The following is a 21,932-nucleotide window of genomic DNA, read 5'->3' on the forward strand; positions in this document are numbered from 1 at the left end:
CTTCAACCAACCAGTGCCAGGGATGCAGTCCAATAGGTTTATCACAGCTTCACAGTGTTAGACTGATGCTCTGGCAGAGGTTTCGCAAGGAGAAAGAGTGGACAGGTTCTGTTCAGTCCGTTATAGTCCATCTCTGCGCACAATGTTATTCCATTAGGACAATTCACTTTTTTTCCTGTCTTATTTGAGCTTGCCCATTTCGAGTTATTATTTGGCAGTATTTCTTTGGTCTTCTAAAAGCAACTTTTGTGATCTAACCAAATACGACCAAATGAAAATGTTTAGGCCACCCATTTCAAAATAGTAATAATAACATTCTAATATTAAATCTTTATGAATTGCCAGTTATAGTCTGACATTTCTTCTTGAAGTACGATTTTCACATTATTTCCATATTTTGAAGATTTATTAGAAAATAAGCTTAACACCTCTTGCATGAGGAAAAATGCTGAAACTTCAAAAACATATTCAGTTTTTTCAGCAATTAGCTCAAAAACAGAGCCCCAGACATTTCATCTTTCAATAAACTCATTTATTTTCACACAATGAATAACATGAACAAGATCAACTTTATTTAATTTTTAAGTGCTCTATACTGCTAACCAGGAAATGGCTGCAAAAAGACGAGCTTTTCTTTAAGAAAAAAGGTAAAATAAACAAAAGCAAAAAAATATTAAAAAATAATAACACCTAGATCATGAGCAAACATGAGCAAAAGCATGCGGGCACATACATACACGCACACATATACATAATGTATGTGTGTGCAAACATACATTTCAAATATATATTTGTGTGGATATATGCATATGTACACACATACAGTAAGTGTATATATGCCAAATATTTGCTGTTTAATATTCATACAATGTACAAAAATGCTTCATGAATTAAAAATCCATTACAAAACATATCAAACAATGTACAAGGTTTTCCTCCCAATTGAATTAAAATTGAAATACCTTTCCGTTTGTCTAAAATATGTATGCATACAATCAAGTCGAACATGCAAATAAATGAGAAAACCCACTCTATTAAAAAGCAGTTAAAAACACTATGTATACAAACTAAAATATGCCCACACAATTTAGAGCTCAATTTGTGCTCTTGCAATGTACACTGTTCTGTTCATTTATTTTCTCAATACTTAATTTGCACTTTATTTTTAAACACCATTATAGTAAAAAAAAAAAAAAAAAGAATAATAATAAAAAGATTTATGCAGCCTGTGTTCATGTGAGCATGAGCATTTTTTTTTTTTAACCACTTTAGTGTTTCACAGTCTGGATTGAGTTTTGTAGTGCCAATTTATTCCATTACACACAGACATACCAATCGACTTCTTAAATGCATATGTGGAGTACTTTACATGAAATCACTATCACCTTTACTTGTTTGAGTTTAAGGACCAGATAAAGAGAATACTATTCAGCTTTAGAAGGCACCGGAACATCGGCTGGTAGAGCAAAATATTATCTGGTATTTTAAACCTCAACACAATAACTAGCTGCTTAAGAAGAATGCTCGTTTTGTGATTAGACTAGCCTATTTACCCCCCCTCCCTAACCCGCATTCCCTCTCCAACATCCTGAATGACAAACAACAACGGTACATAAATCATCATCATTTTTGTAAGTTATATTTTGGTTAAAAATGACATTCAGATTCGGCTTCTTACAAACTGAACTTTGAATGGCTCTAGATTAAATACTGTTTAATGGAAATAATTCTTCATTTTTGGCAATGTTTTCCAGGGGTATTGAAAGCCTCTCCCAAACCAAGTAGGCCTGCATGCTGTTTTTGTACTACAGACTGTGGGGAATAGCTGCTCGCCAATTCAACATATCTTTCTTGGCTGAGAAACGGCACAAGATGACTTCTGTCTCGACAGCACGGGGCTCGGAGCAATATTTCAGGCATTAAAGCCCTGCGCAGGCCTCAAGCGGACATTTTGACGGCTGAACATTCCCACGTTTAAGTTACGCAAAGCTTGCATCCATGCAGTGAGATCAGTACGCTTTATACACTATTTACAGTCGACTCATAGTTGAATGGAAATTCAGATTAAGGCTCCACTGCAGAAAGACAGAACATCCCAGTTCTTTGCAGTAATAACAGCTGCAATGATAGTCACCTTTTGCACAATTTAAAAATCGTTATTAATATTATTATCAATTCAAATTATAATTACTCTAATTACATTTTTTAAAGTTAAATAAGACCACTTAATTATCTTTGTCAAAGGGTGGACCCAAAACAGAAAGCTATCACGGATTGACCCAAAAAAGGTTTTGGAGAATCTGTCCGCCCATCGCGTTTGCTGGTATAAACCTGATGCATAGCAAACGAGGAAGTGGGAACGCCACAAAACAAAATGGCTGATGATGAACAACACTCACAAGGGAAGTGTGGAGGGGAGTGCTTTTCGTTGTACGGGGTGAGTGTACAAGCTTCCTGTCCCAAAATGCCACAGTGTGCCACCTCCATTAATCCAATCAGTGTACCAATTTGCTAGAACCAGACTCCTTCAGTACTCAAAACTGAGAGGTGTGCAGACATGAACGTGTATTTTGGTGACTGGAAACAGAGCTTGCAGTGATTTTCTGGGAGCTATGACAGCTGAACGGACAATAACAACAACAGTAGGAATTACAGGATGTTTCTCTTTCTAAAGGATGAATTCCTCCCAATGAAATGCGATGCGTTGGGAAACAAACATAAGGCACGTGCGTAACGGCTCAGAGACTCTGGAGCAGTCTCACCAAAGAAGAGATACTGGGGAATGTGCGGATGGGTTTTCCAAACGAAGCGATGACAGATTGATTGTTACTTTTCCTGCTCAACTCCCATCAAAACCAACAGCAGGGATGATGAAAATGGACGTGGAAAAACGTTTTCCAAAACGGTTATGATGGGTGAAGGAAGTATCAGGGAAGTACTAGGCTACAATGCAATGTCCTATCTATGTTTTTTTCTTTGCAACATGAAGTAAAAAAATAATTAATCATAGTGCTTATTCATCTGGTTCTGTAAGCAGTAACCTTTGCATTTTATCCTTGTGAGTTTATGAGCAAACTTGTAATGCCACCATAACTGTGTGAAAGAAAACAGACCAAAGAAAACCTTCTGATGCACACACCTTTGAAACTTTTTAGATTTAAACACATGATTTTTTAGATCATTTATTTATCTAGTTACATTGTTCTGGAGTGAATTTAATCACAGGGGAACTGCATAGGCCAAACTTCTCGAAGAGCTCATGTTTTGCCAACTCACTTGGCAAATGTACTGTTGATACTGTGCTTGTACTACAATTCAGATTTCTCACCAAACCTACATTTCTGGATCTGCTTCAAAGCTGCTGCTTAGAAAGCTAATTCTTTCTTTTTCTATGGTTTCTCATTTACGGAAACAAATGCCTATTGTGAAGGACGGCAACCTGCAAGTATTTTGCAACCGCATTGTGTCTTCTATGTGTTTTTCACTTCAGTTATGAAGGTGATTAATACTTTTGTAAAAGGACTATAAATGTAGAGGTTGACTATGAACTGGTACCAGAAACAATATGTAACATTGATAGCCAATATAGCAGAGGGCTGAGTACCTCTGTAAGTGCTGAAATGGATTCATTTAATAGAACTTTAAGTGGAGGCAAATACAATACATCTAAATATAAAAAAGAAGACATTTTAAGTAGGTGATATTTCTTTAACAAGCCTGATACTTCCATATATGCGGCGTACCTGCTTCATATTAATGGGTGAATAAATGAACGAGGGAATGAATGACTGAATATGGATTCTTTCATCTGAAAACAGACTTGTCTCGAGTCACACCCATTACATTTTTTGGTTAAAATAATACCCAACTTTCATTTTTTAGGGTACAACACTTCACTATTTAAATCAGTACGTCAAAAATACTTTCTGAAACATGTTGTAAGGAGAAAAGGCATGTATCGTATGAAGATTATGTTCCTATGTACAGTTAGGCCTTTAGGAGACAGCATCCAGAAAAGGTCTTATTCCAAAGTATTGCCACCTGCCCTAGGTCAGGGGGCAGGGTTACTGGTGAAAAATAAAAAGTGGTCAGCACACTAAATATCGCTGTGCTTCGACAAGATTAGAAATCCAAGGCAAATGAACCACAGTATGAGCAAATAAATCTTTTCAATACTTGCTGGTAAAGGTATGGCAGAGCCACATTTAGGAGAAATCGTGAAACGAAGACGACAGTTAGGAGCAAGGCGGAGCTTCGCGGGATGCCAGTTCGACACAAATGTCGAAAGAGCTGCGTGGGAATTGCGTTCAGAACGAAGCGACAGCTCTGAAATGGTGTCCCACATTCTCGATCCCAATCCTCCATGAATGCCCATAATAGCTGAATAACAGAAAATCCAACCAACAAACAACCATAACAAAAAAAAATTACGACAGCAACAACGAAGGCCAAAGTGCAAGGAGGATTCAGACGGCAGGCGCGGCGTTCAGTAATTGGACGGTGACATGCCCGAGCCTCCAGGCTTCCTCCCGCTGACTCCGGCGTCCTGCCCCCTCCGCGGCCGCTTGGCGCGACCCTCCTCCCCTCCCGCCGCAGCCTTGGTCCAGCACTTCCCCCCGGGTGGCAGCGGCTGATTGGCCCTCGCCCGGGCCATATGCACCACCTCCTCGATGGTGTCCGAGATGGAGTCGTGGTTGGAGAACTCCAGCGGTCCTGGTGGCATTCCCGTCCGGAGCGGCCTCTTCCCGGGGAGATCTCCACAGCGTTCCAGCACGGGCATGGGGCCGACGGGATCCTCGTCCGGGAGCAGAGGCTGCTTCCTGGGCCTCCCCCGTCTCCGCTTCACCATGTTGTTGCCCGTCTTGGCCTGCCGCTGCAGCCTCTTGACCTTCAGGATCTTGTTGACGTGGTCCAGGTTCTTCTTGGTGGAGAGGATCTTGGAGAAGGTGCACATCTTGCGCACCTCACACTGGATCTCCTCGACCTCCTTCCGCTTGAACCTCCTCTTCAGGGGATTATGTTCTGAAAGAGAGACGGAAGGGGGAGAAGAGGGTGGTGAAGAATATCGCTTAGAGCCAGAACTGCCACTATGCTTTTCCCTGGTTACTACCGTGTGCGAGTGTTTACACGCAAGCGAAAACACGCTTCCACGGAGCTGCTTAGGCATCTCTTCAGTGTAATTAACTCAGTTTTCAAAGCATAAATTTAGCTTAATTGAAGCAAGATGAGACAAATGCATTTGTAATTTTAACTGCTGTATAATTGCGAAATAAATTAAAATTCACCCTTATTTCTCACATGATTGTATACAAAAGAAAACAAGAAAAAACGAAGACACAATTGGGGAAAATTGTTCACGTGAAAAAATCTGATGAAAAAAAATGCTAATATTGTTGCATTGAAAAACAAATTCTCTTTATATGTGCTTCCCTCTCCGGGTTCCGGCCGATACATGGCGCTCTTTTGAAAAGGCAGCTGAGACGGGCTCATACATTTCGTTTTGCATGTGGAAGCGCTCCATAATGACAGGAAATCCACTGAAATGTCTCCTTCAGCCATCAAATGTGTCGTGACGGCAACTTATCTCCTCACATCTGGTCCCTGGAAGAGAGTACTCCTCTCTCCTGCTAGCAGGCCAGAGCACATGCGCAATTATACCCTGGCACAGTCTCAGCTACCACACGCATACTGTCTGCTTCATCCCTGTAAATCTGGAACCTGCCTCGGGCACGGAGATATTCCCCAGTGCCCGCTTTCTCGGGAGCAAAAGACGCCGGCCAGAGGACGGAAGTTTTCAGGATGAGCGACAGTGCCCTCCATTCAGGACCTGCGCTTATTAACGGAGGAGATGGAATCAGTTCTGCAGGGAGACTTTTGCATGCCAAGATTCAAACGTCAGAAAAGAACGGTTCTAGGAGGACCAGATGTGCACTCGTGAACCTCACATGAACACACATAGGCACACAAACAAACAAACACGCGCGCACACACACACACAACCAGGAACACACACACAAACATACACATGAACACACACACACACACACACACACAAACACCTACGCAGCCTGTGATCCTGTATCACATCCATAGACCCCCTCTTACTATATGTATATTTAGAACAGTATGTTTTACACTTTGTACATAGCAAACATTCTGCATTTAACTTCCATACAGGTATGATCCTTCGATATGATCCGCCACCATACACCTACATTTACACATTTCACATTTATATATTTAGCTCTCATCTCTAGGGGGATTAACAACACAGAGCAGATTATAAAGTCAGATTGAAACCTGCAGATGCAAAAATCTACTTCACGACACTATATAAACCAGTGTCATTCATAACAAAACAATTGTTCAATATACACATTTATCACTGAAGCCAGAATGAAAAGGAAACATGAATACACCGTTCAACTACAACAGCGAACATTTGGTAATGTACTAAGCCTTTTGCGACGATTTTCAGGCGCATATATGATGCATTCTGAAACCACAGTATGCGTGTGATCTAGGCGAGTCATCGCGCTTCTGTCTTTAATGCATATGCATTTAAGGGTGGATCGTGCAAATATAGGGCGGAGGTATTATAAGTGTGGCTGATTATGTCTTCCGTTGAATTTACTAAAGTTCACGCAATTGACGAGGGTTGATTTGCGTGTTAAATTTCTCCGCCTCTAAAGATCAGGCGTAAACCGCGGCACAAGCTAGACAGAGACACAGGCTCCGAAACTTGAAATAGCTTTGCACTGAAATAATCTTTGCAACAAAAATCACACTATTTCAACTACAAGAAATCAACTACAACATTTTCTGGAAATTATTGCGATAGTAAAAAAATATATATATGAGTAGGCTGAATGCAGTGATAAGCTGCTTTTAATCATTTGTGTCCATCACTTTTAACTACATGCAATGAAGATACTCAATGCACTAAACATATTTTAACAGTGCTGTCGCAAAATGCATTTTGTAGACAATTCCATTTGGTGATTGTGTAATGAGCCGTAGCCTTTGCAAATAAGACGTTAATTTCAGGCAGACTGAGACCGCACCAACACACCCTCGTCGCATTCTGCGCTGCAAGCTTCATGTACGTAAATCTGGCCCCAAGTCTCGCGCCTGAATGGCTGCAAATTCAAACCGTAAACGAACATTATGGGCCCGGAAATACGAGTGATTCCTTTACTGTCTTTTCCATTTCTCCTGCGAGCTCTGGAAAACTGCCCGGAATTATAGGATAAGCCACTCTCCTGCTGGCCTTCATGTCAACTCAGGTCACAGCCCAATGTGTAGCCTAAAGCAGCCATAATGAGTATTCCACCTCAAACATTTCCTCTGGGCCTCACCTGTCCTTGGAGGACACTACCCTCTTGCTCTATGTTATTCCGTCTGGGCAGCGTTCCCAGAGAACAAACACAACAATTATAAAGGAGGATTTAATGGGCAAATGTGGAAAAATGGAGAACAGGCAAGAGACGAACCAGGCCACAGATTACAGGCCTTAAGATGCGGCCTGTTGAAAAGGCGTTGCCATAGGGACGGACGTTTCAGAAGGGTTCAGCTTTCCAAAAAACTTCACTTCCTGGCTGCTGTGGAAGGAAAAGTATTTTCCCTCTCGCCCCTCCTTCTCACTCTCTCTCTCACCTTCTTTCTCCTTCCTCAGACGCTCTTTAAGATGCAGTGACTTCATAAATTAGCGTGAGTAAACCTGAACCGGAGTGTGGGTAACTGGAGAAGACCAGCATCAGACGGGCTTCCTGTGTGCAGGTTTACAGACCGCAGAGTGGCGCTGAGAGGCGAGCTTAAAACGCGGTGTAAATGGCCGCTGGGAGCACAGCGGTGTGCGTTTCTTAACTGTGTGTGCTGTGTTTAGTCGTGGGAAATAGCTGGAGGATTATGGGCAATCTATGCCAGACAGTCTGAAAATGACTGTAAATGCACATAAGCTGTGTCTCAAACTGCGTACATCCAGTGCTCCGAGTGCACATAGTGAGCACAGATCCAAAGCCCAAACCGAGTCCAAACCGAAGTCTGGAAGTGCGTGCACGGATAAAGTACCTGCACTACGTTTGTTCAAGATTTGGAGTGCACATCATTGCATGCTCCGACGGCTCAGAATGGAAAAAGAATACGAGAAATCATTTTGAATGTGTCGCATAATGGCAGATGACAGCAGCGAGATCGCACTCAAGTCCCTGTAAGTAAGTAAGTAAATTTTATTTATATCAGCACCTTTCAAGCATAAGAGCACAAGGTGCTTCAATATGCACAAGCCGTTTATTAAGTTAACCTTTTCACAATTTTGTAAACATTTGGCACGTCATTTAGTATTTTCATACTGAGCTAGCAGAATAATTTAGCTAACTTTAGCTGTCTTAGTAATGTCAGCTGTTAACATTATTGCAATGCAATTTGCCGTACCTAACTGAGCTAGCTAGCTAACGTTAATCTAACATAGCTAACTCTCGGTAGCTATTTTAGCCAATATTCACACTCATTATCTTGAAATGATAAATGTATTCCATGTATTATTGCAAACGTGTCTTATTTGTTCCCAGCTGTAAAATCAAGCTCTGATTACAGACATGTGCTTGTGGGAAAGATGGTACATGATGAGAATCTTCTATGCGAGTAAAGTTGGACAATGCCAATGAACAATAAGTGACCTAAAACAACACTCTTTTTAAAGATTAAGCATATGCACTGTGATCATTTTAAGCAGTGTAGCGAATTAGCGCAGCTGTCTGGTGAAGCACTGCTCTCCTTCGTTGCCCCAGCTTTCCGGTCTTAACAAGGATCCTCGCCGACAGCCCATCTTTCCAGTTCACTGCAAATCACACCCCATAACGACTTAGCATAGCCACACGCATTACTGCCTCCATTTCCAACTTACTTGTAGCCAGAATAACTGCATAGCCTACCAAGCACCCAGCTCCTAAACAGCACAAAAATTATTAAAACAGACAGTAGCAACAACAGCTTTATTTTGAAAGTTGTCTCAAACTGCAATTAATATCAGGCATCGGAAGTTCGCAGTTTGAGGCCCAGCTAAAACGTACTGACTAAAAACCTCCCCTTGACTGATTAAATGAGTGAGTCTTTTGATATTAATATACAAAAGTTATTTGCAGAGTGGTGTATATTTAGCAAATTACAATTACTCTAAGATACCTCAAATAATTCCCAATAGATGATCACATGAATTCATGGTCAGTATACTGAATGAAAAATATGTGAATGCGGAAACAAAACACCAATATATATTAACTACGCCAACATACTGAATAAGACAACTGAATAAATAAAACAGAACCATATTTCAACGGACGTAATGGCCACCAATTGTGACATTTTAGAAACTTGAGCATTCCTCTCTATTCTGACCCCAGCAGGACGAGAAAACCTCATATATCTTCTGTCTCTCCACCAATCACCCAGCCCAACACATATTCACACAAATCATGCAACTGAAAACAGCAGTATGAGTAGATTGGGGGGGGGTTCTCAAATCTGTAACAGAATTAGAAAAACACGTGCAGTTGAATTCTGTGTTTGGTTTTAATCAGGTAATCTATGGGCCTGCCCTACGCTCCCAAACCCTCTCCTCTGAACCCCATCCTGGGTTCTCCCTGGTGCCCACAAATCAGCGGAGAGAGACATCCCCTTTCAAAGGGTCTGTCACAAGCCATTTATCCCCCAGATCTCTACCTGTACCGGGCCCCCGATTTATGGACTTGCCTACCCACTGCCCCCCTAGCTCCCTCCCCACTGCCCCCCCCCCCCCCCCCCCTAACTCTCTCCCCACTTCCCCCCAGCTCCCTCCCCACTGCCCCCCAACTCCCTCCCCACTGCCCCCCAACTCCCTCCCCACTGCCCCCCAACCCAACTCCCTCCCCACTGCCCCCCCAACCCAACTCCCTCCCCACTGCCCCCAACTCCTTCCCCACTGCCCCCCCAACCCAACTCCGTCCCCACTGCCCCCAACCCAACTCCCTCCCCACTGCCCCCCAACCCAACTCCCTCCCCACTGCCCCCCCAACCCAACTCCCTCCCCACTGCCCCCAACCCAACTCCCTCCCCACTGCCCCCCCAACCCAACTCCCTCACCACTGCCCCCCAACTCCCTCCCTACTGCCCCCCCCAACCCAACTCCCTCCCCACTGCCCCCCAACCCAACTCCCTCCCCACTGCTCACCCAACTCCCTTCCCACTCCCCCCCAACCCAACTCCCTCCCCACTGCCCCCCCCAACCCAACTCCCTCTCCACTGCCCCCCCAACCCAACTCCCTCCCCACTGCCCCCCCAACCCAACTCCCTCCCCACTGCCCCCCAAACCCAACTCCCTCTCCACTGCCCCCCAACCCAACTCCCTCCCCACTGCCCCCTCAGCTCTCTCCACACATGCCGAGACCTACTTCCTGTCGCCATGGAAACCCATGCCCAAGAGTTCAAGGTTAAAATATTCCCTGGGCAAACACGGCATCAGATCGCTTTTTTTATTTTATTGACTCGAGAAGGATCCGCAAAAGGTCAGAGGCAAGTGTTTAACAGTGGCAGCGATTTGGAGATCCAGACATTGATTTCTATTTCGCAGGGATTTATCAGATGTTTGGAGACACTGCTGGTCAATTACCAACCTTTGGAGAGAGGCAGGGATAAACAGAGAGAGTGCCAGGGCCCAACAGCGTTCACTACCCCCCCAAGAGACACACCACACTGCTGTCTCCTGGTGATATGATGGATATGAACACACCATTGAATACGATAATTGGTTATCTTGTTTCCTGGGCCAAATGTCCATCAGAAAACACAGGGGGAGGGGGGGGTTTTCTTCTTTTTGTGAAGTGCTTAGAACTGAGGGGCTACAGAAAGGACTGGGAATATATCTGATCAAACATGTCATTCAATAAACACAATTATATACAAACAAGACATTAAAAAATATTATCACAATCAATTGTTGGGGCATAATCATTTCATAAAATGAGCTGGTCAGAAATGGCATGGGAAACAAAATGGTTCCTGCTAACTGCACAAAAGTAAATCCATATACAATATAGTTATAAAACTGAGGAGATGTATTTAATTCACGAACAAGTAATATACTGTGTATTTCTGATATATACAGCCTGAGTGAGAAGGAACTTCATTAAACAAAGCTACAGTTTTGGTGTGCCCACAGTGCCTACAGTGAGGAAAAAATGGATTCCAGGAGACCTGAGGACCTGAGATATGCTACAGAGTCAAAGCTCCACCAACCACCTTCTTGTTGAGAAGGACCAAGCTTATAGATTGGAACACCAGCTCAAAGGGGTACCAGCTTCGCATGACTGGGCATAAAGACATCAAAAACCTCATCTATAAAATAATCAACCACAAATATCTATGTGATATTATATCATGTCAGTAATATCCCAAACAGGCCAGTTAGCAGTGAGATGCTGGATCTCTCAGGACGATATATGTTATTTTATTTATTTATGACTGGAGGGCCACGGGGTGATTTGTAATTGGCCGTAAGAATTCCCAGGGAGGCGGGGCTTCTGTTGGCAGGGTAACCCCTGGATCATTGATCAATACAGACTCTTCTTCATCAGGCACCTGAGATCTGCTCCATTCAGCAGTGCTAGGCTAGCAGTGCAGAAGATACAATGGCAGTTTGATTTCACAAGCCGCACAGGCTACTGTGGTCCCTGGGCTCTGTGTCTGACTCAATTTATGGACAAAGCCGTGACGAAGAGACGGGTCTAAATTTATGTGCATTCCAAACAGGCAAGGCAAAAAAAGAAAAGAGTTTGGGAGCTGTGCAGGCCTCAAAATGATGTTGCTTCTTAAAACACATTTTCAAAATCCCAAAAAAGTTGTATCCTGAAACTTTTATCTGAAGAAGTTTTCTTGGGAAAAAATAGTTGACAGTCTGGGACAGTTTGAGTGTCTCAGGGAAGCAAAACAGACAGCGGTTCTCAAACATTTTTTCACCGCAAGACAGCAGAAGGACATCACGCTGAGTACACACCGATCAATAGCACATGTCCATTATACACGATATGCTGCTTGGCTCTCGGGTTAGGAACCCATAAAAGAGCGGTACAGCTGACCTCATGAAAACATTTAACCCCCCCCCCTCAACCACACGGCCTGCTGCAGGTATCAGCTGAGCCATCTCTGGCTGACAGGCTAATCTAATGCTGTTGTGGTGGAGGAGCTTGTCTGGAATCCATTTCATTGAGACTAGGGCAGCTCTGAACTATGGTGGTGTATTTCTGTGGATCTGAGTAAAGATCTGAGAACCCCAAGTGCTGGAACCGTGGAGCATATTTTCATGGGTGTAATTATTATGTAGGTACTATACTACAAACTTTCTATGGGTAAAGTAACATTTATCATATATTATATTCATAATGTTGCATAGACACAATAATACTAATGTTGAAAATGTAATTAAATTGTAAAATATTAAAAAAGGAGAAATCAAAAAAAGTCAGTGTGAATGAACAACCAGACAATCTCTATTTTTCACTAAATATTGAAAGCAAAATACAGAGAAAAGATAAATTAAGTTAATGAAGAATATGGACACCAACATAATTCATTTTATGTCTCCACTTTGATTACTATGCTAGCACGGTGGTAGGCCCTAAATTCAATCCAAACTCGTCCATTGCACTGACTCTCAACAAGCCACTTGCAGTTATTTGTAAACGCAAGGAAAAATGCTGATTGAATGCAAGCCAAAGGCTCTGTTCTATCAGAACAAATAGCTACAGGTAGCACACTGACCATCCATAAAATATTATATTAATATGACTGTAATATGGTAACTTTGCATGGCATAAACTAAAATATTAATATGACTGTAATATGGTAACTTTGCACTGCATAAACTACAACTACATGCATGTTCTATTACATTCTGAAAGGACTGCTCAGCAGATAATTATTTTTTCTATCTGATCAATAAGTTACTAAAAATACACCATCCAGTATCCTCCAACAGCTAACTGCCTTGTTTATGGTATTACTAACACAATTATTACGTGAAACAAGTCTATGCAATCCATCTGAAAGTATTATTCTAGAACAGATATTTGATGCTGATTATTTAACTTATATATATATATAATAAACCACAGAGAGAGAGCAGTAATTTATCTTGGCCAGTTAGACTACACATATACATACATGTACTACATCTATAAATATATTATTCTGGGAAAACTGAAAGTTGTAATCGAAGCCACAAAGACTTCACTTCACAAACCAAAAGCATAACCACAGTGCATCCTAAAGTATTAATGTTTAGGACCTCCTATGCTTCATGCCCCATGTGTTTTTTTCTCCCCACTGAATTCTCACGATGCACATCTCCCCTCAACTAGAGACCCTCTGGAGGAAACCATCTTACAGCTTATTTAACATTCCTCACTCCTAACTCCATTAAAAACAAACAGATTCTTTGTAGTAAGAATCCAAGAGTCTTCCAACAGCGTTACATCACAGCCAACTCAAAACATTCTCCAAGGATGAATGATATGTTCACAAGAATGTATTTATTTTTTTAAGAGTGGCTTTGAGATGTTTGTTTGCTACAATATTGCAGCATGTTTTGTTGAAGGTACACTGAAAATTGTATTTTGTTGAGTGAGGTTTTGGGTTCCACGTTTTTAAAATGCAATTCTGCAAAAACTAAAATGACCTTGATTTATGTAAATCATCACATTAAAAAATTGCTATCAAGTTGCATTGGGAATTACATGCGTTTTTATGGACACGATAAATACATGACACCCGGGGAAAAAATAAATCATTATTTCAGGGTCAAATTATTTAACAAAATGGAAACAAGAACAAACTTACAGCTACGTGTAAATGGTTAAACAGAATATAAAATCTGTATTTTAAGTGTTTGTGTGCATTTTAATTGTGCCAAGCATGATCTGCCAAGCATATCAGTAAGTCGTGGAGGTGGATAGGGGAGGGGGTTAGGGGGGATATGACTCACCCCCCCACGCCCGTTCCCCCAGGGAGTGGGATGTAATCTAACTAAGCCCAGGGCTTCCATTTCCCCTTCAGTGGAGTAGGCCGGATTCATTAAACTCCTGGCTGCTATCCAGTTCTTTTAACACAAGGAGAGGTTTTTTTATTGCATGTCTGTAGAAAATAAATCAAAATGTGTGAATAATATATCTCTGCGAAGACCATTGGCAGGCAAAGGCAAAATGGGAGGAGAGGAGAAAATACGTGAATTATAGTAGTCTTCATCCATGCATTACATTTTCTCCGCCAGATGTACTGAATACAAAATGCGGAATGTATTAAATACGCACACATTCATTCCAACTTTTCTAGCCTTAAAAAATGTCTGTAGAAACACAAAACGCTGAATGTATAAAAAGAAAGTATTTTTTTTAACAACTTTTTTGTTATAAAAAAACTGTAGAAATATAAAATGCCGTTGCTCTCCCCAAAAATCTCTACTCAAGCATAAATAATATCATAAGGTAGGCGGATACTAAGTGATTGTATGCCAAGAAAGACCCTTAATTAATTAGTCACATACAGCTTGAAACTCTTACCTGCCAACGAAGGACTTGGGCAGTGGAATATCTGCTGTGCCGTCTCCCTCCTGACGTTTTGGAACGGCACCACATTTTGTTCCCTGTACATCCCAAAGCTCTCCAAGCTCCGCCTCCTGCCACGTACGGCGGATTCTTCCTCTCGAGGAGGCTGCATCCCCCCGAACAGCTCTGGGGGCAACTCGTGTCGGGACCGCAGGCTTTCGGAGTGTCGGCGGGTGCAGGCGGCATGGAGGTTCCCCATTGTGTCTCCGAGGTCGCGGGAGCGCTTGCACTGCTGCGGATCGGACAGGGACAGAGTGGAGAGGGTGTCCACTTCGAAGATGTTCCGAGAGCTTCTCGACAGCATGTCTGTGCTTTGCTGAATCCGCTGCTTGTCTTTCAGCTTAGTCAGGGAGGGCTCTTTGTCTGATACCTCCTGCCGTTCGTTCAGAAGGCCCAGGATGCCAGGCTTCTTCGCCCCGCTGAAGAGCCCACCCAAGTCTTCCCTCTGGGGACTGCAGAGCTCATCCTCCTTGTGTTTGTGCTTGTGTTTGTGTTTGCGTTTGTGGAGCCGTACACTTGGCAAGCTGCTGGTGCCACCTTTGAGAGGCACCAAGGTGGGCTCAGCATTATCCATTCCAGCTGCCGGCATCTGGTGGGAACCATGCTTGGTTTTGTGTTTAGCGGCAGCAGCTGCCAACTTCATATGGGCACCAGGATGGAACTGGGGTGGGGGGACTGCTGGCCTCATGAATGGAGAACTTGCTGATCCAACGGCATGGGACAAGTACACCGGAGCTGGATACTGACCATAATAGCCCAGGTTCATCATACTGGTGGCAATAGGCATCGACGTATAAGGCATTGCGTAGGGTGCATAGTAATTGCCGCTGGGAATCGGGTAGCCAAACCCTTGAATGAAAGGCATCTTCGTCATTGGCTCATTGGCTTTGGCCGGCCTACCGCGTCTCCTCTTTGACTTAATTTCCGAATTCCTGCGAAGATAGTGCAGAGGGTCGTAAGGAAAGTACGGCATAGGGTAGTAGTGGTCAAAGTTGATCCGGAAGATGCTTGGATACGAATTCTCATGGTAAAAGTTGTAGCTGCGATGAGAGATTCGGAAGACCTGGAACTTTCCGATAAGCTCCTCGAGGTCGGCCAGAAACTGAATGTCATCCCGGCTCTGAAGACCCTTACGCTTTCGGCGATGCTTCTGCTTCTTCAGGCTCTCCTGGGTGAGGAAATTCTCCACAGCCACTGTGGTGACGTGCTTCGGACAGTGCCCTCTCATGGCTTTGTTCCTTGCCTCCAACGCAGCAACATCAGAGGCATCCAGGCCGCAGAAGTCAAAAGAGTACCTCCTGCGGGACGCTGGACCTTTCTCTGTTTGATCAGACGTGCTGTTGTTGTCCGTGCCGATCCCGCTGTCACTTGGAATCGTTTCCTCACTGTGGGACTCGCTCACAGGGGACAAGGTGACCTCTTTGAGAGATGCCACCTCGGAGAGATGAGAAGGCGAATTGGCCATGAGCCGTGGAGGAGAGAGCTTCCAGTTGCTGCTGTGCAAGCCCTTGGGAGCTTTTGTGGGCAACGCACTGATGGGCTGCAGATTTGGCATGGTCTTCAGGTCCTGCAGGCTGGTATCTGCTGCGGCGGGGCCTAGCATCCCGCTAGCTCCTGCAGCTTGGACAGAGAGCGGCTGCATAGCCCGGGGAGAAGGCATCGCGGCTGTAGTTGGTGGATTAGAAGGCACTACAAGGTTCTCATACTGGCTAGAAACAGGCACGGGGTGCTTCTCACTGGCTTTGTGCTCATCTTGCTGGACCTTCATGTCGGCTCTTGGCTTTCTACCCCTCTTCTTGCCAATGTATATCGTTCCTCTCTTACTAACATTGATCTGCTTGCCCAGCCGGGCCTCAATTGTCGATGCCATAGTTGAAACTGCATTTGACATGGGAGCCATAGACTTTAGTCCTAGGTTGCTTTTAGTAGAACATGACCAAATTTCATTCAAGATGTTCTGCATTGTAACCAATTTCATCTTGTTGACCGTCTGAATGGTCTTCTTGTCCAGGACACCAGCATAGCCTGTTTTTTTATTGAGCTTCAGTTGTTTACTTGGGGCTGCATTGATTGTAGTCATTTGTACCAATTTTGCTAAATTACGCCTCTTCCTTCGTTTCTTCACAGTTCCAGATGATTCCCTGGCTATGGGGCTCACAGGGCTGGTAGACGTTCCCTCGTGAATGGTTTCGACTGTAAGCAGAGGCTGTTTCTTGGGTCGGCCCCGCTTCTTTTTGACAGGTGTGATGACGGTCAGGCTGTCGGTGTTGGTGTAGAGCGGGCTGGAGGGTGTGATGGGATAGGCGGAAGGAGGCTCTGGGACAGCCGATGTTGGACCACTGTTGTCTTTCTGGTGAGAGGAGGTTTTGGACTTCAGATATGACCACCTTCCCTTTAGTGTCTGCTGCTTCAGAGCCTCTTGCTTTCCTGGATGGGACTGGACTGTTCTGGGCCTTCCCACTGGGTTCTTCCTTGGCCTATTTGGACAGATCCCAGCAAGATCGGCCGCAGTTACTGCTGCCACTTGCTCCACATCTGGCTGTCTCTCCACCACAGATTTTGCTACCCTTGACTCCATCTTGCTGGGTGCTTTTGGCTCTGTAAAACCTCTTTCGGCCTTCTCTGTGATTTCAGAGGTCAGTGTCTCCTCTGCTAAATCCTCTAAAGGCATTTGATCTTTAAGTGATCGTCGATATCTTCTCTTTCTCCCCGGGTGCACTTTAGATTCATCCATCGGCAGAGGAAGGGATCTCGGCAGAATCTCACTGTCTCCTTCTGCACTCTTTCCAGCACTCTCCCCATCTATCACCTTCTCTGGATCTCGAGGGTGCTTCTCATCCTGTGTTTTGGGTTTAAAGTCGATCTCAGGCTTTTTACTCCAATGGTGATCTGAGCCATGGGCCATCAGGGTCCTCGTCGAGTCTTTCCGGCCGTACTTCCTCTTGATGTTCCCAAACACTTGCTCAGCAACTTCCTGCAAGCATCTCTCTTTGTTCAAAGAAGTGACCGTCATCTGACCACTGTCCGGCTGTGAGGTCAGCGGTCCATTAGACACAGAAGATGGTTGAATTAGTGAGCCGGTGATTTGGCTGGACATTCCAGGGGTGAAATGAATGAGAGATGGGCTCTCTGAGACCTTCTTCAGCTGTGTTGTTTTGGTGTGGGTGCTTGTCAGATCAGGGAGAGAGTTCTTATTAATGCCTGCTTCTTTTCTTGGTTCGGAATCCATCATGTTCCCTTGGCATGTAGATGTAGACCCCCTTGCTTGTGTCTTTGTCCAATCCAGTTGGTGCTTCAGAGTGCTTTTGGGCAGGTGCTTTGGTTTCATTGACTCTCCCAGGAAGTTCACCGGATCACTTCTATCCTCTGGTTCAGGAGACCTGAAGCACTTCTCATAGGTCTGCAAAGAAAAAAAGAATAACATGTTTAGAATAAGAAAACTACGAAAAAGATACAATATAGAGAAATTTACAGTACATTTTTATAATGAATAATGATATAATGAAGCAAAACCTGAATGAAGTCAAATATCTGTGGATTGCTGGTAAATGTAGGCAAAGTTGTAGCCAATATTTCAAAATGTATAAATGAAGCCATTTTTATCATTTTTAAAGTTCCATCAACATTATTTTACAAGCCTTAAAATTAAAGTCACCTAGACTCAGCGGTTAAATGGCATCTTGAGTTTTGTGCATCTACAGTTGCTATATGCATTCATCTGTGTCCGTTCCACTGTAGTGTAAATTGTAACGTGACTGTTCTGTACACATCTGACACAACAGGTACAAAGCGATCTTGTGGTTTTTATGTTATTAACCAAGAGCAGCGAGATTAGCGCTGATATGAGGGCATGTTTTTTTAATGCCATCCTGTTTTCAAAGCCGACTGCTACAGGCACTCCTGAAGCCTAACCGCAATTTTGTTTTTCAACACAGGTCAGCTTCCATTTTGCAGCAGCCTTGCAGCTGAGGCTGCAGCATAAAAGCCGTTTTGAAGTGTTCATTTCGCCTCTGTGGTTACGGTTAAGCTTTGCAGAGGGCTTTTTATCGAGTTGTCGGGTTCCCACAGGCTGCAAATATTAAATGCACGTATAAAAGAAATCACACAAACATTTTATTTTTTTCTTCTGCAACCACATCCTCACAAATAAGTTCAAACCAGCAGCAAGAAAATTATGAGTTTGACATTCTGGACAATCTTTGCATATAAGTGAGTTTGCTAGCAGTGTTTTCTCAGAAAAAAACGGATAAAAAATAATCAGAGCAGTGTATCATAATATTTAAAAGAAACCATTTATAAAGACATCTGGCTTTACAAAAACTGAGTTATCTTGTTCCATAAATCATATAGGATATAATTATCAAACAGAGGGGTGCTAATGCTAATTACTAGTACTAGTGTTAGTACTAACAATTCTCCAGTGGAGAATTAATACAGTCCTTTCCCCAAGTTTATGAGGATAGATGCTTGAGATGAACATTGTAGATCTATTAGGCACAGACATCACCAAGAGCATTAGACAACACTAAAAACAAAGTGCCTTTGCTCCAGGATATCTTAACCAATGATGAGAGATAACAGCCCTTCTGAGCTCTGGCGCCAGTCAGGCCAGCGTCTTGTTCTAATAGCCAGAGATGCAAACAAGCAAAAGACAGAAACTGGAAAGGGATGATATGCCAACCATTACAAGATGTGCTCGCCTTTCAAACATGTGCGTTTTCCACAATTTCCTCTGTAATGGAAACATTAAAAATGCTCCCATCAAGTAGAAATGTCAGTTCTACATGCACTCTTTCACCGTTTTATTTAATAATTATGTTCACCACCCAGAAAACCAATTGACATCAACCACCCACCTATCAGTCCACATTGTAAATGATAAAAGGTAGGCTAAATCTCAAGTGTTCTTGCTATCCTGATATCTCTCCTTTCATATATAACTGCTACGGTACTTCTCTCCATCTCTTTCTCTTTTACCAGCTCTCTCTCCATCTCTCTCCACCCCTTCCAAGCTCTCTCTCCATCTCTCTTTCTCTCTTCCAAGCTACCTCTCTCCATCTCCCTCTCCCCTCTCCCCCCTCCTTCCAAGCTCTCTCTCTCTCTCTCCCCTCCTTCCAAGCTCTAATCAGCGAGTGACAACTCATTAAGCTTTCCCCTCGGAGCCGACAGCAGCAGGACATTTTATCTGCAGTGCACAGTCTATGCAGTCACGCTTGGCAGTAAAAACTCCCAGCATGCTCTAGGAGGAGTCCGGGGGAAGGCCAAGGAAAACGTGCAAAAAAACGGAGGGAAGAAAGAGAGGGAGGGAGGGAGATGGTGTGTGTATGTGTGTCCCTACAGCAGGGTTGTTCAGTAGTCCTCCTAGTGCCTAAACCTCTCCAATATCTTTCAATCAGTGGCGTTTAATTAAAAAGGAGCGCCGTCGAGAGTTGCATTAACGGGGAGAGCTCCCACTGCAGGGCTTGCGCTTTTTATTTCTCCGTCTGTGAGAAACCACATCACCTTTCAGAATCTTAATCCCGTAATCCTGCCAGGAATTCGCCCGCTGCCCCCAGCCGAGACGATACAGTCTCAGGCCTCGTGTGCCAAATCTTCCAGCAGCTCTTTAATTTAGCTAAATGCCATTTTATATTTCCCCTGTCTCCAATAACAATACAAGAGCCACCACATAACCTTCACATTGGATATGTCAATTTCCTTATTTAAAATATATTACATCAAATTGATATGCGAGGCAGGTAGAGGCGTTGGATGACTGGCACTAACTGCAAAGCTACTGCGTTTTTATCACTTTCCTTCTGCGGCAGCTTTGTGCAACGTGCTCCCAGAAGGCTTAGTGGAGTCGATGCTGTTACCATAATAATCCCTCCTGAACTTCAACACGCATTTTCTCCACAGCAATAGGAAGGCTCGCTTCATCCGAAAGGAATGTTGTGTCATATCCAAACCGTCGGTGATGCAATTGCTAAAAACATTTTTCACAAGGAGAAGAATTGTGTTCCACTGAGGCATTCAAATAACAAACAACGCAATTATTCATCAACAACAAAGTGAAGTGGGATTGCTCAAGGAGAGTTTTAGTACAGAGGAGTAAACAATATTCCAAAGTATCCTAGCGCCATGTTTTTCTGTGGCGAGCAGATTGGAGTTGCTGTTGTTGTAGGAAACCACATGTCCAGAACTGAAGCCATTACGAAGGGTTACGATTGAAAACAAAAACCTTACTGGTAATAAAACACAAAAGTCACCCATAATGAGGGATTGCTATCTTCCCAAAACAGAACTTGGCTTTGGCAGAGCCTGTGCCCAGCTGGCAGAAAAGGCTTCCCAAAATCCTGCTGGTTTAAAATCGACTGAAAGCCCAAATTCAGCCAGCAGAATCACCTTTGAGAAGAACAGACAGACAAAAAAGGCACCCGAGATGATGCAGGCATAGAGAGTGAATGGGGCCTGGCGTCAAGTTGCAGGGAACACCTTCCTTTCTCTCCTCCTTTCAGCCCTCCATTTTTACCCTCCGATATAATGAGTGGCAGCTCACAGTATGCTGGGACACGTGTGTGCTCAGTAACCAAGGGTAACCGTGAGTCAGAGCCGCCAAAAATAGCAGCCGGAACACACTGCCCATCACCGAACCGCGTGTGACATGCGGCCACTGGCCCGTTCCCATCCCAGGGGGACAGGACAGCATCCAGCCACGGTTATAATTAACCGTCACGCAGGCCCCAGGCCCACACCGGCACATCTTAAGGTCAAATATCCCTCCCTGTCGAGCGGGGAGCGTGACTGTTTGTGTATATTATAGAAGCACACTGCTCTCGTCAAGGTTATAAAAGAGATATCCCTCTTCACTGATCCAGTTTGCATTTCTCACCTTGTTTGTTTAATCGAGTGCTCTGTTTAAAATAACTCACAATTCAACCGCAGTACACTCTCCTCAATACAGCCCCTTTATAGGTCAATGTATTTGTTTGGCTCATACCCAAAAGATCCATTTAACTTTGTGCCAAATGTGGTGTTCCACAAGGGACTGAACTTGGACCAGTACTTTTTCCATCTATGCTGATGCATTGATTAAAATCAAGACCATTTTCACTAGTTGGCAGTGTCAACTGACCAAGGCTTGTCCTACCAGGCTCCAAGTGAACAGCATGTATCTATGAAAGATAACTGTATAAATATTGATTTGTTTCAATTTGGATGTGAAACAATATCTAAATTAAGTACTTAGATGAATCCCAATAAGTAAATATACATCTTGTAAGTCATGTATATTTGTCATATTTTCAGCATTTTATAAAT

At 43.5% G+C, this 21,932-nt stretch overlaps 1 protein-coding gene across 1 annotated transcript in view; it reads right to left on the reverse strand.

Moving 5' to 3' along the window:
* Positions 1 to 510: 510 nt before the first annotated feature.
* Positions 511 to 21,932, reverse strand: part of setbp1 (SET binding protein 1) — a 55,620-nt gene continuing 34,198 nt past the window's right edge. Inside the window, exons 2-3 of the mRNA XM_061260839.1 lie at positions 14,589 to 18,033; positions 511 to 5,022 (exon numbers count right to left, since the gene is read on the reverse strand). Coding sequence (XP_061116823.1) covers positions 4,487 to 5,022; positions 14,589 to 18,033 — 3,981 coding nt within the window. The 3' untranslated portion in view covers positions 511 to 4,486. The remainder of the gene's footprint in view (positions 5,023 to 14,588; positions 18,034 to 21,932) is intronic.

The sequence above is a fragment of the Conger conger genome, chromosome 11 (genome assembly GCF_963514075.1).
Source record: "Conger conger chromosome 11, fConCon1.1, whole genome shotgun sequence".
In the NCBI taxonomy this organism is placed as follows: Eukaryota; Metazoa; Chordata; class Actinopteri; order Anguilliformes; family Congridae; genus Conger; species Conger conger.